At 44.8% G+C, this 19169-nt stretch overlaps 1 protein-coding gene across 1 annotated transcript; it reads right to left on the bottom strand.

Annotated features, from left to right (window-relative positions):
* Positions 1–811: 811 nt before the first annotated feature.
* FAM83F (family with sequence similarity 83 member F) lies at positions 812–17546 on the bottom strand. The gene is made up of 5 exons (XM_058023467.1): positions 17076–17546; positions 13289–13456; positions 6920–7041; positions 5638–6350; positions 812–876 (listed from the first exon to the last, which is right to left on the bottom strand). The coding sequence occupies exons 1-5, from the start codon at positions 17529–17531 to the stop codon at positions 812–814; spliced, it is 1524 nt and encodes a 507-aa protein (XP_057879450.1). The 5' UTR covers positions 17532–17546.
* Positions 17547–19169: the final 1623 nt, after the last annotated feature.

Genomic DNA, 19169 nt, shown 5'->3' with positions numbered 1-19169 from the left:
TGAATGGTAAAAGTATTGCTGCATTAGCAGTAAGGAGGATTTGACCACAGCCCCTGAAGTCTGTGTTATTGCTCCCAGATCCTGCCCAGGCCCCTTATCAGGCATTTCTCCTGACCCAGTCTCAAGTGTATGTTAAACATTGCCCTATATTCCATTTTTCCTCTTTGCCACATTCTTGCTAAATCACTTTGTTCGACTGCTACATCTATGAGGTGAAACAGTTCCGATACTGCTCTGTAGGCTACTGTTGGCTAAACCCTTCTCCTGCCTGGGCCAGTGACAACAGGAATCTACAGGAAGACTCCTTATGGACAAAGGATTGCTCCACTGTCTGTAAACATCCTTATTTCACCCAGAATTTGCCACTGCTATTGGATTCAGCCTTACAGCCAGTCAGATCAATACATTTTTGCAGTGCAGTAGAGTAAACAATGCAACACAGTGATTCCAAGTCTGCAGCCAGACAGACTGAAGTAGCAGCACAAGTAAGTCAGAAAATCTCCTGCATTTCTCTGGGCACAGAACAAGCTCTGAGACCAGTCATCACAGTTGTTTTTATGTACAAAATATGTGTGCACATAGACATATGGACTAATACATTCATCACTAACCCTCATTTAAGGGACCAACTATCCAAAGTCTGCTCATCACCCAGTAAATGTGCTTTAGCCAGGGGTGCCAGATGCATCCAGGACCTGCAGTGGCTTTACAGATCACTGCATGAGGACATGGCTGTAGGTTCAAAATCAATCAAGAAGTTACTGTTGCAGCTTGTGATTCAGTCTTTAGTTCTCCAGACAATCCTTCCCAATCAAGATAACACGCAGGTAGATTGTTTGTTTTTATCGCTCATAGTGGAGTTCGGATTCAGGTTACCTGGAAGGAAAAGAAGTTAAAGTAGTGTTAATGTTAAGTAAATAAGCCCTGGATAAAGTCTGGACTCATGCTTCACTCTCATTTTTTACTATGCACCTTGTGTTAGACCGACATTATTCTGCATGCTCTCATGGCTTTTTTTCTGCTGTAGTGAAATGAAGAAACATTAAAATAAGATCAAATGCAGAGAATATTGTAGAGAAAACCACTGGAGAAGTATTTCTAGGCTTTGCCTTGTACCCAGTCCAGCTTCATTAGGTCCCAGCTGGCACTGATGAATAGTCTGGTCATGCCTTGGGTGAGAAGTTTTCCAAAGAGTGAGGTATGGAAAAAAACCCTGAAAACCCAAGGTCGTCTCATTCATTTGATACCTACACACATTCTCAGTAGAGGTTTTTTTTCACATTTTGTTCCAAACATCTCTAGTGCCAGTGTTTCCACCACTGCCTTTGCAAGATAAATCCCAAGGCCTCAAGGTCTCTCACTAAAGTGGCAGAGTATGCTGCCTCCAGTTTTTCATAATCCTAGGTTTTTTCACTGCTTACTCTATGAATTTCTTCTGCTCCCAGTATCTGTACCTTTCAATGCTTGCACTTCTGTCTGGTGTCCATCATTACAGCCAGATGTTGATCTGGATGCCCCAGTATATGTCTCAAGCACTGTACAGAAGTGTGTTCAGAGGCTTTGCAAGTAAGGGAGCTCATCTGAGCTCAGTAAAGCTTGCATGACTCTGGCCCAGGGCAGCAGGGACCGACAGGGGCTGCCAAGTGGCTTGGAATCACTCTGAACACAGGCAGGCCCACTCATGTATTTGTACAGAAGGAAGGTACATGTGCATCTCCCAAGCACTTGGAGCCAGATGCCAGTTCAGAGGGAAAACAGAGAGTGAAAACTGCCACAGGTCATGGCAACATGCTACTGAGAAGTCTCAGTCTTGCTAAGTTTAGGGAGCATTCAACTCAAGCACTGCCTCTGAATTGGGCTCCAAGTGAATAATTTTCAATGTCACTCTCTTGCCTGAAGGGTATTTGATCAATGCTGCCCTTACCTGTAGATGATGGGGAAGAGAAGAGCTCTCTTTTCTCCCCCTCCTTCTCTCCACTTTCTTCCACACTGCATCTCCTTGATGTTTACCTGGGAGGTTGCACTGCACCCTGCCCTCACTTCTGTGGCTGCTCTGTGTGCTACTGCCTCCTCCCCACAGCTCCCTGTAGCATTTCTTTCTACCTGTTCCCCTCTGACATATCCTGCATGTTAGTGTTATCATTACTCCTATCTCCTCCCCACCCCTCTTTCCTTCCCTGTCTGTATCACATTTAAGACCCTCCTGCTTTTTTTGAAATATGTCTGTGCTTCTCTGCTTAATTTCAACTCCCAGCCCTTTTATTCTTGTCACTTTCTACTCTTGTCTTCTGACCTTTTTCTACATATCCCACTACAGTTAGAGCAAACATCCTCCTTTTATGTACCCAACAATGTTTCCCTCTTTCTCTCTTTAGAAAAGAGGCTGAAAATTCCAGTTACCACCCTTCCATGATCTTGCTTTGGTTGAAAAATGCTGGTGATAACCAAGCAGCTATTCCAATGCTTTTGCAGTGCCCAGCATAAATTCCATTTCCTGTTGCAAGAAGCACACAAAACTGAAACACAAAATCCTTCTACTAAGGGTGTGTATTTTGCAACCACTGCTCATGAGGAATGAAGTTGATGCATGGAGCACCTCAGGACAGCAGACCCTTCTGAACAAGCCCACTTTGCTTCTTCCAAAGGAGAACACAAACTAAAAAGTCTGCACCTTCTGAAGGCACACGGCTTTCAGACTTTTGCAGTGTTTCCCAGAAACTGCACACAGAAGTCACTGTCTCTGCTGAACACAGTCTGCTCAGCACCAGCTTAAAATTAACAAGATTCTGGTCAGGTTCAGAGCTGCTCTTATGTTCCTCAGCAGGCAACAGTGAAATCCAGTGAAATTCTGATAATTTCATGATGTGGTTTGAGAAAACCTTTTAAGACAATGTACAGCTTGCCATGTGCTAGGACAACACCTCAGGGTGTTAATTCAGATACTTAGTTTGGGACATTACTTTCTATCTGGAGCCCTTGTATTTTCCAGACTCCCAATTCTGACTCATAGGAATCCTCTTCTAGCCTGTAAAAGCTGCATCAGATTTTCAGACTCCATCACAGCACACACTTCCATAATTTCCCTTCCCAGCTCAGATTCTCTTCATCACCATTTGCTCCTACAAGAGTGAATCTGACTTTCAGCCTGCTTGAATAATGTCTTTGAACTACTCTATGAGCTACTCAGGTGTGGATCTGGTCTCTCCATGCATTTGCAAGTTGGGATGTGTCTCTGTGGTGCTAAAGAATTAATAGTGACTTTGGAGGATGTGTGCACAGGCAGGCCCATGGGGCTTAAGTGTGCTGTTTAATCTTTACAAAAGCTAAGGGCAGCTATTTCAAACTGTGAAGCTCTGAATAATTGCATCCTAACCTGCTTGCATACCAAGTACCCTCTCTTTCATTTCCACTTCTTACCTCCCTTCTGTCACCCAGAATATCACAGCACCAGTTTTTACTAGTTTTGCTCAAAGTTTTGCTTAAACTTTTAAACCTAAGTTAGTCCTAAAGTTACCCAAGAACAAAGTGTCTCCTATCTTTATACTGAGGCTGGGACTCTATTCCATGGCTGTGTTTAAGAATTTTTTATTAAATCCTTTTCTGTTCCTCATGAGTCTCCATCTATCTAATGTGCCCTCTACCATCTCTGTTCACATGCCACTTTGGGACTATTAGACTAGAGAAGTGTTCTCTCACAAAAAAGGTAATTTATTTCAAAAGCAACTCACAATCCATGATCTTCCTTCAGCCTTTGATGCCACCAGATGGACAAAGTCTACTTACACCCTACTTCAAAAGCTATGGAGTCTCCCAGTGCCACCATGAACAGGCATTCTCAATTTGCATAAACCAAAAATACTAGCAAGGACTCACTGGAAAGATTTATCAGGTCAGAAAAAGCACAGTGGGAAGACTGGTGTGCTGGACCTCAGCATCTTCCTTAGACCTGTTCTCAATTCTTCCTTCCCCCTTACTGAAAGAGCTGGCAGTCTGCAGGAAGTAACCGTGGCAATAAATAAAACCTGAACATAATAGCATGGAAATGTATTTGTGGAAATGGTCTAGACCAAGCATCAGACTGTCTGGCACAGATCCAGTGTTTTAGGAGGAACAGGGACATCCCTGCTGCCTGGATGGTGCAATGCCCCAGCAGGGTGCAGTGCCCCACTGTCCACCAAAGACATCAACCTCTTGTGCCTTAAGCTGGGCCTGATTTCATCAGGACATTGTGGGAAGGCCAGGCTGGCTGCTCTGAAACGAGTGACAGTGAGAATCTCTGATATGCAAAGTGCTGATGAATCAGAGATTCTCTCCTTCTGTCACTAGAGGGTAGTGCAAGCACTCAGCTCCATTCCTGCGAGTGGAAATGCCCATACACCTCCCCACAGGTCTTCACCGATTTTGCTTTTCCTGGCTTTGAGGAATGGGGCCCACCAGCACATAATGTCTGTGCTCAAGACTTACTTGGAGAGAGGATCTCTTTAGACCAGGGTTTACTTCTACCTCCCCAGATTCTAAAATGGATCTACTACAGTCTTAAATAAATTAACTATTCCTTCTTATAATTCCTCTTTCTTGTGTTCATTTGGCATTTTTGAGTCTGTCCTTCATTTAGCCAGAAATATTTCCAGGAACCTAATTAATCATTGTTGTTGACCATCTCAATTCCTTGCTTTTCTTCTTGGTCCCAAAAGAACATCTTTCCATTTCACATCATGGTAACTGCAAAGCAATTCAGTCTCTCTACATCTGCATTTTGCATTCATCAGAGCACTGACCAGACAAGTGGAGGAGAAATTTTTTCCTTGCAATTAGTTTATTTTCCTGATGGTGCAGGAGGTATTGACACCCAAAACAGCTCAGTGAGAGGAAGACAACCAGGATGAATAGTCCAAAGATTTACTTCAATCTCACAAAACATGTAAAATGTTGAGGAGTTAGCTATGAACCCATAACCCATTAGAAATCTTTATTTGTGTCTTCAACTGACTGAAGCCTTTGAAGGACTTAATGAAAATATCAAACATGCATTAGCAAAGAAAGAAAAGTTGAGATCTAGTGACCTACTTCTTTGTAGCTTTTATTTTCATGACCTTCTCCTCCATTTCAGAAGGTGGCAAAGGAGCAAATTAAAAAGACTTGCACCCTTTCCTTCAATCCTTGTGCCCTCACCTCAACATAAACACATTTTCCTCTTTTCTCCACCAGGAAATTTGTCACAGGAAATATACCTGCCTAAACTCTAATGAGGAAAGGAAGGAATTACACTGAAAATCTGTCTGTGGCCTGCTAGCCACTACCATAGAGAACACAGTGCTGCTGTTTATTAGGCAAATGCACTTAATGGACTCAGCACTGTTTTACACAAGGCAATGTTCACTTTCTCTCCCTTTGCTGCTCAAAAGTATGAGAAACATCCTCATGAGAAGTACCAAGCTTACAGTAAGACTGCCATTAAATTGCTTCCAACTTATATTGCCTGTATCTTTTGATACAACTTCTACCCTTTGTTTTTGCTCATTTTGATTCAGAATGAGAGGATCTACTCACAGGTGCCCATAATGGGTATGCTTGTATCAATCAGCCAAGCTCAAAGCAAGGGACGCAGAAAGCAGAGTATGCTGTAAAAGGTTTTACCTGAGTTGCCTCCAGCACTCCGAACACTAGCATGGCCAATGCTGAGCCTCTCATATTCCAGTTTCATGTTCCCAAGGTCTTCTCCTGAATGTCCTTCACTGGCAAAAGAATTGGCTTCAATGCTTGAGCCTGGAGAGCGCTTGGCCTTGCGACTGAAAAGCCCACTGGCAAACCGCTTCCCTTGCTTTGCATTGCTCTGTGCATCTTCCTTCTTTATGTCACGGATGGACTCTCTGGATTTGGATTTATTTTTCAGGTCCATGTGGAGCCGGGACAACAGTTTCTGGGGGCTCCGATTCAGCTTGTTCAAGTTCTCCAGAGGTGGATCTATTTCTGGGAACACTTGCTCCAATGTGACTAAGTCATTCAGGAACTGATTTAACCGTTTCTTTGACTCACTTGTTTCCTCCTTTTCCATGTTTCCCTGATGGTCTTGCCTGTGCCGTGAAGCCCAGAGCATCATATCACCACGGGTTGCCCCTGCTACTAAACCATACTTTGGGTTAATGAACTTCCGAGCCACGGTGGAGGAATGAAAGCCTGGCTTCCCAATTCCATGGAGGAATGGGTTAGCAATGCCCAGTTCCTTGTATAAATTAACTTCCTCTGAGATGGCGTAGAGCTCACGAAACTCAATGTCAAACATCTCCACGTGCTGTCCTGTCAAGACTAGCAGGATGTTTCTGTCAATGTGAGATGAAGTCCACGTGAAGCTAAGAGGAGGAAACAGAACCGACATTAGATTTTGGGGTGCATACTTGACCCAGCCCACCTAACAAAACCTAAGACACTACAGAAGAATATGTAGCATTATGACATTTGCCCTTATATCCTTGGCCAGATGGGCCCCAATAGGTACATGACACAACATTATTGTTCTTCTTTAGACATGTAGACCAGATTTGGGAGAAAAGGCCCTGAAACTTCTGCAAAAAGGGTCTTTAAAAGGACCCTTTAAAAAAAGCAGCACTGAATCAACAGGAAGAGTCTCCGGACTGAAAACCTCACTGAAGAGAACTGACTACAGGGACTGGTGGGGAGTCCTTGTAGACCCCTTCTTGATGCAGTGTGGAACTGCCTCTAGCCCTCTGAAAAGGTCTGCCAGCATGGGTATGTTCCATTCTCTGAAGAAGGGCTCTATGCCACCTTCTCCGTTGTCCCACTCCAGTTTCTACAGACGCCACACAGATTACAGAAGCTGGGATAGAAGGGGGGTGACAAGTGAAGAAGACTCTCAAGCAAAGTAATCTTTAAATTAATGCCTTAAACAAGAGTGACCCACCTGTATGATCCAGTGGCCACCTTTTCTCCATCCACCATCAGGAATCGGGATGCCAGTGTGCCTTTGATCTTCCCTGATGGCATGTAGAACCCAACTCCTGTCACAGAGCGTATGCGGACATTCTAACAGGGAGGTGAAAAGACAAAATGTCACAATAAACAGGGCAGAAAATTACATAATTGCCTGCTCCAAGTGTTAAGATGTCACTCACATTGTCTCACTACTTCTGGGACTACAGCTCATTTTGTATCAGCCACCAGAAGGGCTGCAAAGGAAAGCATAGTGCTGTAAGCCCTGTTGTCATCTCCTGTCTACACAGGTCACTCCTCTCCATCTTGGACAGTTTATCACTGTCCAAGGGGTCAGCATCATCAAAACTCTGCCTGCTGTCTTCAGCTATTCACTTGAGCCACTGGCAAGACAATGCTTTCAGATAAGTGTCTCTACTAATGTCCTGAATAGAGCAGCAAAGAAACATTTCTGAAGATGAGGAGGGAGAATCTTTTCATAAAATGAATGGAAGTAGTTAGAAAGAGAATACTTCTCCCCAAACTTCAAATCTCACACCCTTTTGTCAGCAAACCTACAAGTAATGAAACAAAGCACTACCAGACACAGAAAAACCACAAAGTTAGGGTTACATGATTTTCAACAATAGATGAGTGCCTGTGCATACTATAAGGATATGTTTGCACACTGGACTGAGTATTACTCTGCTCATGGGTCCTGGCTGCACAAGGCTGAACTCCCAACGTGTCTAACATGAAACATTCCCCCTCTCCTCCCCCCAAACCCAAAAACATTGAATGTCAGTAAAGGTTTCGAGCAAATTATCTTGTCACTTTGACACACAAATCTAGACAATTTTCCTCATTCCACCATATTTTTATGTAAGGATTCCTTAAGAATGAAAAGCTAAAAGCATTGTGAATTGGAGTCATAAATCCAGGGTTGGGAGTCAGATAGTCCCAGGCATAATTGCAGTTCTGATACTGCTCCCTGTGATGTTCTGAGAAAGTCAATTCACCTTTGTTTCATTCTTCCCCATCTGCAGAGAAGAAAAATCAGGAGGATTTGGCTAATGCTAGCACAGCCTCAGATCCCACAAAGAGCTAAGTCCTATTGCTATAAACCTCACCGACAGCTTAAATACTGATAGGCTATAGAAATCAGCATGCAGGAATGAGTGATTATAAGAATGCAGATTTCTTTCAAAAGCTGTTTTTTCTGAATACAACTCCTGCCTTTTGAAACTGCTGCTATTTTCCCAGCTAGAATACAGCAGTCAAAATACAAATTCTGACTAACAGTAACTGATGATAGCTCTGTTTTGCATTCAGCTGTTGCTTGATCTGTCTGGAGTCCTGTGTGGGCATTAGCTAATTAATGCTCCCAACACTGCTGAAAGTATTATTACCCCATTTTAAAGATGAGTAGCCTAAGACAGAAAAAGATGAAGTGGCTTGCCCAAGGCCTAGCAAATGAGTCATATGTATGGGATGCTGAAGACAAGTTGGGTAGAGCACAGGAGAAATGGTGCCCTTTCCAGTAATTAAAATAACATTTGAATTTGGCTGAATTTTTTTTTCCTTGCTGATTAATTTTGGATGTGGGATTTGCCAAATCATGCTTTGCTGACAGCACAAGACAAGAAGTCAGTCAACAGCTCTGACCTGATATTACTCCTTTGAATCAAGAAGGATCAGCCTGTGTGAGCAGAAAGCTTCCAGCATATAACAGTGTGGATCTTATTGTGCTTGTATGTTCTATCACCTTCTTTTGGTGGAAAGAAAGCACACTTGAATTTCTGCAGTAAGTGAGCTGTATGTAACACTTAGAAGGGCGCAGAGGGGATAGAGCTGAACAGCTGAGCACATAAACCTCCTTGAATAAAATAGGTACAGGAGTGCATTAATACATCTTGAAATGCAGAAAACAAGCAGAAAGTCATATAAACATCAAGTCACTTAACAGGTTATTTGTATACAATTTTCTGCCTTGAAGGATCTTGGAACATTTGTAGACTGCTAAGTCAAGCTACAGAGGAAGAACGAGAACATGTACCAAAGAGTGCACAATAACAAAAGAGGAGAGACAAATATAAATGAAGTGAGATTGCAGGCATTTTCAGACAGCACTAGAATTACAGTAGTAACAAATATTTTGAGTAGAGGACCCGTTAGCTCACCAGATAGAAGTGACACCTCCAGATCTGTATTGTTGCAGAAGCCTGCTTAAGGTTTGTTCTGTAATATCCTGTTAATGGGAGATGCAGTCTGCATTAAATTTCTATATTTCCTTTCCACAGACTTGCACCACTCCTCACCACAAGCAGTGACTAACATCTCCCTGGCTACAACTCAATATGACTGGTAACAGTCAAGCCTGACAGAGCATCCTAATACAAATAGTAAGGAACTGGTCTTCCTTGCTTTATTGTCACACTTTTAAACCTCACTCTGAATCCACAGAAAGCTAAATCAGACCCAGTTTAGAAAGTCAGTAATGCTGTGACTGACTTGGCAGACCTAGGCCGTAGTGCTTACAAACTGGGGCTGAGAAGGGGGAATACACAAGACAGACCCTAAAGGGAGGTGTTGTAACTGCTTCCACCAGAGAATTCTATGTGCACCTACCCTCTTAGAACTGAGAAATCCTCTGTTTGCCCTGGACAGTTTTAGAAAGGGCATGGTTACTGACAAAATAGTGTAACTTGCAAGTATTCAGGTAGAACAGGATGGAATGCAGCTAGCTGGGACATGGTCTGCCAAGATAATTACTGAGTATTATCTGTGTCTTTACAAAAAGAGAGCCTTGCAAGTTCCCATCTCAGAAGGTCACAAGTAGTCTAGAAGAATACTCCAGCAGACCATTAAAAAGCCAACAGCACTGCTTCACATCACATTCCACCCCTCCCTCATCTCAGGTAGAAGTCAATGACAAAACCCATAAAATACCGAAATGAAATTACAAAAGTTTATCAGGTAGAAGCTTTTTAGACTTTCTGAAGTGAAAGGAAAAACTTCTTACATGTTAGGAAAATGAATGTAAAAATTAATGTGAAGGTGAACTTCCTGCAGATAAATCATTCCCTGGGCTTGCTTGGAGAATTCTCTGTCTTTGGGCAGGAGTGTCTGTTACTGTGGTTGGGGTTAACAGAAACATGAAGACAAAAACCACCTATCTAAAATCTGGTGAGAACATTCACCCTCAGGTCCTGCAAAAAGAGGAATTTCTGAGGGGCTATGAATTTAGTATCTATGAGAGCTCTGATTCACTGTGATCTCTGTAGAACACTCTTGTGTCAAACATAACAGAAGTCTGACAAACCATGTCCTGTAGGCTCAGGAAGCCATATGACTCACACACACAAGACATGCTCTTATGAACAACCCATGAATGTTCTGATGATTGAATTTAAACACATTTCTGGTGAACTGGCCTTCAGACAAAAATAAAGGTTTTTTCATTTAATGCTTGGGGTTGGCTAAGTACTTTTACTCTTTGTAGGGTGAGGTATGGTCTTCCTAGAGCAGTTTCCCTCCCATGAGACTGTCAGCAGATCATGATACCTTGCCATCTCTACAAAAAGAATACAATAGCCAGGAATTTTGTGAAAATGTCCATCGCTGTGCAGGGACTAACCCAGTTTTAACTGTAAACCTCCCTGTATTGGTACTGTTGAAGTATTCACTTTGCATTGGATGAACAGGGCAACGGGACCAAAAGGGCAGAAAACACAGAACAAAATGAGTATCTGGTGGTGACAGAAGACAGAATAAACATTGTGACACTGCAGTTCACAGTAGTGCATCATCTCTCTCCCCCTGGGATCAGAACTTGTCTCTAAACCTTAGAGTTATATCTCATGTGGCTGCAAATTCCTGAGAAAAGAAGCCGTCCTCTGTACCTTGCACAAGCATTCCAAGGGAAAGGTGGGCAGAAGGGCAGGAAAGAAGAGTATGCAACTCCTTTGCTGGCAAACTATGTCTGGTGAAAACTGGTAAAAATCTTCCATAATAAAGCAAAATGGTAATTCAAAAAGGAGAAAACATCTTCCCTGTTGCTAAAAATCAGTAGAAGAAACTCAGACATCAAAGCAGATATCAGGAAAAAGACAGTAGATAAGAAATGGGTGAAAGAAAGTTTCCTCAGCAATTTCAGTATCTTCTGCAATCAAACAACGTGGGACAAAATGATTCTGCTGAACAAGACTGGAGGCACAGCTTGCTTTCTAGCTTTAAATCTGGATCTTCAACCCTTGACACATTACAGAAGAAGGGCTGGGAGGAGTCCTCAAGGGGAAACCTTAACCTTCTGGAGCTTCCTTGGGTATCCAAAGCCTGTTGCCAGGGAAATCCCTACATGATGGTTTCTGCTACACTGACCCAAGCAGCAGCACAGGCATGTCCAAGGCAGCTCTGGGTGAGATACTAAGAAAACATCTTCCTTGAGAGGCAAATAACTTGTTTCCCCATTCCATGAAGAATCTCCCTGGTCATTCCATAGAACCATATACAGGAATTAACTGCATTGGCCTTAGCAAGACTAAAAAAATACCTACGCCATACTTGAATAAAAGATAACAACCTTCGGGGAATTTAAGATCCATTATGAGATACCTGGGAAAAGAGGGGAAAAATTTGAAGGATAGCAATCTGTGGGCTGAAGCTTTGCAGAATAGTGAACAACTAGGTCAAAAGTTGTTAATTTATTCTCAGTGGACTTGCTTCAACTCAGCTTGTACTACTTTTAGCTGAAGATGTCTAAAGAAAAACATAGCACGGGCTGCCATGAAAGAATGGAATCATAGAAGGGACACAGAAACATTTTCTCCTTCTTTTGATTGCACCAGTTCAAACTGCACCTCCTTAGAGAGAGCCATACAACTAGACTGCTGCAGGACCTAGGCATTGCTGCAGCACATCACTGGGATCACTGGTTTAGGAGTGTCAAGCCTGTGTAGAAGGATAAGAGGATGAGCAGAAGGGGATTGCTTTAGAGACAGAAAAAACAGACTGAAAGGAACTCGGCTCTCCAATAGCAACACAGCTCTTTCTAAAATGCCAGGATATCTTTTCATTCCCTCTGTCCAGGAGTTAAAATATTCTAGTACTGAAGACATCATTGCTGTACATGATGACACAGTAAGAAAAGTACTGGGAAACTGGTACCACAGCAGATGGAACTACTGCTGTGATTTCACAGCTATGTACCAAAGAGACACAAGCCTAGGAGACACAATACCACTGGCACTTGAAACACGTCTGTTATAATGAGGTCTGTGTCTTGCTTTCAAAGATACCAGAGGGAAGGAACTTCCACCACTGTTTTGGAAAAAAAGGGAAAACTTCTCAGCTGGATGTCTTTTTTGATGAAACTCAGAGCAGAGTGGTAGTTCACAGGAGAACTCTTCAGATATATGCAGGTAATTTTCATCCAGATTTAAGATAGTTCCTCTAAAATGATTAAGATGAGACTCTATAATCTTCAGAGCTTTTTGAGTTTTGGTTGTGTTTTGGGGTTTTTTAAACTATAAACTGAGTGTTTAAGGAAAATCCACCCCTCCTCCAGGCAAAAAGCACTTTTTCCACTGCCACTGTACAGAACAGTTGGATCACAAAAGGGTCAGTCTGGCATCCCATAGGTTGTTTCCAACCCAGCAACTTTTTTCAGGATTTAGAACAAGTCTGTAGTAGCAACAGTGGCTAAAAAGATGGGGGGAAAAGGAAAGAATACAATACTAACAAGAAATACACAAAGGATTTCAGTCTGTATATAATGGAGCGAGATCCCTCTGAGGCTGCTTCTGCCAGCCAAGCTAGACTGACTACTCTGCTATGCTGCATGCCCTATATGAAGGCACACTGTGGCCCTCAATCCCTTAAATTCTCCTCCTTTAAGTCATCCTAGAGGAGGACTACAAGCTCATTCACTCACAGATGATCACTGTTGGGAAGGAAAGTCTTGATTTTCACAGAATGTGTGTGTCCTGTAAGAGGGATCCATGCAGACAACTCCAAGAGCTACCTGGAACTCTAGTTTGAATTCTAGTTTGAATCCTCACATAGAAGACCTGCAGCAATTTTCTCTGATACTTTTCTCCCCAAATAGGAATTTTGAGGTCATAAGTGCCAGGAAACTACACAGATCCCTGTCTTGGGTGAAAGGCAAAAAAATCCAAATCTTTCCTTTTTCTTTCCTTCTGTATTATAAAGCCACACTGTTATCACTCTGTGTTCCATCACTTTTAGTGTTGTGGTAGAGAGGAAGAGATGTGTTTGCTGGTCCAAGCAAGTTCCAAGATCCACTGCAACTGCAAAAGGCCAATGACCTGCAGAGATAATGGTTTAGCACTGAATACCTTACCCGGATCTGCAAGTCACTGAGGTCAAGGCATCTGCACATTTCCAGGAAGAGCCTGACTCCCTCCTCATCCAGGATGATATAGACGGGGATCCAGCGCTTGTACGCTGCATCGACAATATCGCGGAAGATGTCCCGGTCCGTAAACACATCCATGACCACTGCAATAATCTGCAAACAACAAGATGGTAGACAGACAACTGAATAAATATTAGGAACTGAAAGGAAGGCCTGCCCCACTGGTACAAAATAAAGGAGAGCATTGATACCAGATAATGGAGGAGAAGCCTCCATAGGGAGAACAAAGTACAGGGAGGTACATGCCCAAGCACTACCAATAATTGTAATTTTCCGAGTTAGCTGCTGCACTTAGTAAATGTCTGTGAGAGTTCTCCTTCTTCCAGATGAAACTGACTTATTTTAGCAGCGTGAGGAATGCCAAAGCCAAATACCTAGTTTTTCCTCTGTTTTAAGAAACTTCCATTGTCTCTGTAAGGACTCACTTAAATGAAGAACACTGAAAATATATTGAAAAAAAACACTGAAAACACAACTTTAACACTTAACCTGAAGGTGTCTAATGGAAGAGTGAACGTGCAGAGGAATCAGCCATGATGCATAGTGTAGAAAACAAGAATTCTATTTTCCTTTTTTTTCCCCCCAAATCCCTGTGAAAATCTGCTCTCAGGCTGGCTTCTCAAGGAATGATTTATTGGGCTCAAACATAAACACCTCATATTTCTCAGAAAGGGACTGGAGTGTATTCAAGATTTGGAGGCAAAATGATCATTCCCTCTCTTTGCATGTATTGTTTTTCTGGTATAAAACTAATCCTTCTTTCCAGGCATAGATTTTACATAAAACAAAAGGTTTCACTGACGTGAGAGACAAGCCTGAACATTTATAGGATGAGTAACAACAAAACCAAGAAGGTTATGGGTAACTTTAATGCTGATCTTATAGAAAGGGAGAGAAAGACAAAACATGTATCTTTTACACCATTAGAAATACCAACTAATTTTTCTGCCTGAGTTATTCTCAAGATTTTAAAGGTTATCAATGGAGGAAACTACTGTTTTTCTAGTCTCTCTGCATAACATCAGCTTGCCAGGTCAGAGCTGCCATGCTGACAGTATCCTGGGACTACAGCTGTCTAAATTTTAATTTCCCAGGTGCTGGGAATCACAGCAATAAGCCCATCTGGGCTGGGGATGGCATATACAGGTGTGAATGGAGCTAAATACTGAACCACACTGTAGGACTTTCTTCACTTGATGCTTGGAAAAGGTGCAGCTCTTTTGCAGGAGCCCCCTAAGGAAGAGGGAATAATTCTCCCCAGAGACCTCTTTCCTGTGAAAAATGCCCTTGAACAAATGGCTTTTGGGAAAGTGATGCCACAGTAAACATCCCCCACTGCATCTGCTGAATCTCTGCTGAGTCCCTGCTTGTACAGCCAACAACAACCAACACATCTGCTCTGTCAGGCTCCTTCTGTCAACAGTGCTTACACCAGCTTCCCTTCGTTAGAGAAAGAAAAAAGAGCTGACGTTGTATTTATGCTCATCATTAACATGTAAGTTCCTGATGGAGGTGAACTGTGCTGCAGCTACTTCATACTAAGTCCCACATTAACTTCTACTAGGCAGGATTTCAGGTCCTGCCTTGGTTCTCCCTTCCCAGCAGGAATGTAACAGGAATGTTACCAGAATCTCTAAAAATTAAAACACAGTGAACTTGTACCACTTTGTTTCTGAACAACCCCATATACAGGCAAACCATAAATAAAGTCATGAACAGTTCATGTATTAACTCGGGCCTGTTATGCTCCCTGTTCCCCCACACACAGTGGTATGGATGAGCTATTTAGGAGAAAGGATGCCAAATAATATTCATTTGAAGTAAGAACATCCACATAGGGAATGGACAGCAGAAGCAGGAACTTCTTTTCTCTCCATCCCCACCATTTGCAATGAGTGTAACAACTGCAGAAATTACACCCTATCCTGGACAAACCATTAATCGTCTGTACCGGCCTTGCAGTGTGAAGGGATGGCTCCCTCCAGGCTGTGGGGCCTTGGGTCAGTCCAGGCTTCTTTCCAAGACTGGGGACCATTGAGAACAGCAGCCAAAACTTCCCATGGGCAACGCCTGTTGTTGTGCTTGCCATCTCAAACCCTTGTCACAGCCAGGAGTGTTCCCAAGCACAGCAAGTCACAGCATGAGTGTCTACCCGTGCAAGAGGTTTTCCCCATTTCTCTTCCAATCCTATGGATAATAAACTTATCTGTAGGGCCCATAGGTGTGCCTAGCTCTTCACAGGAATTTTAAGATTGGCAAGTTAATGCTTGCTAATCTCATTGCAGCTAGGTAGCTTAATTAACATATGTTTGTAAAATACTCATGATAAGCCACCCACAGACTTGTGCCACATATTACCAGTATCTGTTTAGACCCCCTCTCAGAAAAAAACAAACCCAACAATCCCCCACTCTCATTTGCTGACTAAAAAAGCTGCTACCTGGAGTGTTTTTTGCCAGGGTGAGCTCAGCTGAACACAATAGGCATAGTTATCTATGAAAAGGACCATTAAACACTCAAATGGCTGTTAAACATGAAACCAGCTTCGGGCTGGGAGGGGCACAGTTTGTCCAGTCAGTGAAAAAAATAAAAATCTACAAAGGATTTAATTATTTCTAAGTGCCAGGCACAGCTATGGCCTTTCTTTCTGGGAAAGAAACAAACTTTCCCAGTTCTTGAACAGTCTCTAGAAACCTTTGTAGCAGCGCAAGGAGGAGGTGAAGTTGCACTACATCAGAGTGTAAGGATTTTACAGCTTCTAAGTGACTGATCACACCAGTCACTGAACAGAATTACAGGGTGTACACAATTTTTGAGAGCAGGGAGCTAAGAAAATCACCCACCAGATTAATGCCTCTCTGGAAATTTTTCTGTGTTTCCCGGCAGATTCGGTTTGAACAAGTCTGTAAAAGCGGTGCATATAGTGTGTGCTGGCAGAGGGGAACAGGTGGAGGAGGAAATGACTGCTGAATTATAAAGCGGAAAAACCAGAAAGCTGCAAAACTAAGCGCAGCAATGAAGTTTCTTACGCTGTTCTCCCCTTTACCCAAGGGGTGTGTCAGCTCTGACGGAGATCTTTTCCTGGGTGGTCTTCCCCGGGAACTTCACCCACATCCGGGGTGGGTGAGGAAAAACCTCGTGATTGCCCCCACCTGTTCAAGGCAAGCTCTTGGAGCATCATGGCTGGTTTGCTTCCTTGCCAGAGGTGCCCTGTCACCACCAGCAGTCATTTCCAGGGAAAGATAAACGGGAGGAGCAGCCTCATATTGTCTGCACTTTGTCTACTTGCAGCTCGGGCTGGACGGGTGTTGAGATCACAAAAAATAAACCCCAAAAACACCATCCCATAACGAACACGCTGCCCTGTCTGTAACTAGGGACACCTGCACACACCAGGTAGGGGTGGCTGTAACAGCATCACGACCTGTGAACCTGGGAATGAGGCCGGGACAGGACAAGGCGAACCACGGGTACAGAACCCCAACCGAGGGGAGGTGTGGAGGGTGTGAAGAGGTTTCACCCCATCACAGGCATCAGCTTCGGCAAAGCGTGACGCGACTGGCAACGAGGCGCAGGGAAAGCCCTGCCTGATGGACGCCGACCATTACAAGGCCAGAGCGAGGGCTCTCGCCTTGCACCCATGCCCCGAGCCAGACCCTCGGCCCGGCTGAGGGCGGCAGGGCTGGCTCGGCCCGTCGAGGCCGCTCCGTACCTTCTGCGCCTGCTGGATCATGTCCCGCACCACCTCCTTCAGGTGCGGCGCGCTCTCCTCCTTGCGCGGGTGCGTGAAGAGGGACACCCGGCTGATGCCCCGGTAGAACGTCTTGTCGGTCCAGCCCAAGTCCAGCGGGGGCACCTCGGTGTCCGAGCACTCGGGCCAGTAGGCCAGCGAGAGGGTTTCGCCGCCGGGCCCCCGCGCCACCTTGCCGCCCTCCCGGGGGTCGTCGTAGCCCCGCCAGCCGCCCCTCAGGTCCTGCAGCTCCCGGCCGGAGAGGAAATCGCGGAGCTGCTCCTTCCTCAGCGCCTCCCGGTACGCGGCCTCGCCGCGGGTCACCAGCGCCTCCAGGGCTCGGCGCTGCTCCTCGCTGTAGTAGAAACGGGCCTGGGCCTCCGTCACCTTCTCGTTGACGTGCAGCTCATCCAGCAGCAGCACCTGGGACTCCGCCATGCCGCCGGCAGCCCCAGCGCAGCGCCGGCCGGGAGCGAGGGCAGGAGGCTGCGGCGGGAGCCGGAGAGGCAGGGCCGGGACCGCCTCACCTGGCCTGCCCGAGCCCGCCCCGACGGGTGGGGCGGCCGCTCCCCCGGCCCCGGGGACACGGCTGTCCCCGCCGCCCGGCCCCTCTGCCCGGCTCCTGCGTGGGCCCCGGGGACGGGGCACGAGTTGCGGGGAGGACAGTTTCTGTGAAAAGGAGAACAACCTGACCTAAGAGATGCGGGATGCGATGTAAGATAAAGAGCCAGGCTATGTGGCGGCCTAAACCAGCTTCGAGGGATGCGGGATAGAAATCTTTAACTGACTTGTGAAATTGTATGCTAAGAGAGAACTTGGTGCATTGAAATGGGAAAACCGCACCTCCGAGGAAAGACCCTCCAACCACTGAACACATGAATTTGGAATACCCTGTGCCTTTAAACAGAGGTGGGGAAAGAGAAGGCAGTAGTAGCTGAGCCAGGTAGTGATGTAGATTCATTATGCAAATATTGCCTGAATAGGATTGCATAAATATGCTTGCATATGTATGCATTGTGTATGTATGTATAAATACGCTTCCTCGCTTTGTGGACTTACCACTTCTCACCCATCTCTGCGCAGACATGAAATAAAATAGAGTATCTCAGCCCTGTGTGTGGATCAGCTTCCCTGCTGGGTTAAAGAATCCAGATTTAGAGCAACATCCTGGCATGGCTGGCATCAGTGTCCTGACCACAGTCCGTGGAGGAGAACCAGGCCTGGCCCCCAGGTCTATTTTGGGTTGCAAAAAGTCTATTTAAGACTTTTTGCCCCCCTTTTTCAAACTTGGCAGCCACCCGAGGGAGGCTCATGAGGAAGAGCGGGACACAACTGGGCCAGGGAGGTGGGCAGTGCACCATGGTGGCCACAGGCAGTGGCCTGTTGGCTCCAGAGCGCTGGTAGCCAGCCCTCTCTGAATCCTCTGGCAGCTCAGCGACTCCAGAAAAGCAAGGGGTGTGGGGTAGACAGCTTACAGAGGGGAAGATGACAGAGTGATGTGCCAGAGGCGGCCCAGCAGGCTGGTGTCGGAGCTGGGAGTAAAACAGTCTATGAATAAATAGCCACACCCATCCCACCGGAGACTGGGGGCTCTAATGTTAAAGTACGATTTTTGAGAGGTATGTGATCGTTTCTAGGGGCCCTAATCAAGATTCCGGCCCCACTGCGGATTGCACACAAAGGGTAAAGAGCAGAGCTTCCCCACTGCAGTCCAGGGACAGAGCTGGCAAGGTATGAGCAAGGAAACAAGGACAAAGTCAAAGGCAGTGGTGAAACACAAACAAAGTCAAAGGCAGTGGTGAAATACAAACATTCAGAGGCATTTACAGTGCTTTACATCTGTGATTAGCCCCTAAGTGCTCACGTGCAGAAAAACTATAGGGGACAGAGCTTCTGAAGCTGCTCTTTGTTTCCTCTCTCTAAGTAATCTCCTGCCCTCAGTGTGAGTTAGTTTAAAAAAACAAGGATCAGGTGGGCCACCACAGCTCATCCTGTGCTGTTCCTCTCCTTTAGGTAAAAGAAATACTTTTAGTATTCCAGACAGTCTTCCATAGCTTTTCCTAGCATGAAATTCAC

Source organism: Melospiza georgiana, chromosome 4, assembly GCF_028018845.1.
Source record: "Melospiza georgiana isolate bMelGeo1 chromosome 4, bMelGeo1.pri, whole genome shotgun sequence".
Classification (NCBI taxonomy): Eukaryota; Metazoa; Chordata; class Aves; order Passeriformes; family Passerellidae; genus Melospiza; species Melospiza georgiana.
The sequence above is the reverse complement of the archived record's forward strand: the minus strand, read 5'-3'. Positions and strand labels throughout refer to the sequence as shown.

Excerpts from the sequence above, each read along its gene's own strand:
- FAM83F (XM_058023467.1), bottom strand. The coding sequence starts at position 17,531 with ATGGCGGAGTCCCAGGTGCTGCTGCTGGATGAGCTGCACGTCAACGAG. Across the intron at positions 6,351-6,919 it reads GTGGCCACTGGATCATACAG|CTTCACGTGGACTTCATCTC; the intron begins GTGGGTCACTCT and ends TCCTCCTCTTAG. Across the intron at positions 877-5,637 it reads GAGTGCTGGAGGCAACTCAG|GTAACCTGAATCCGAACTCC; the intron begins GTAAAACCTTTT and ends TTTTCCTTCCAG.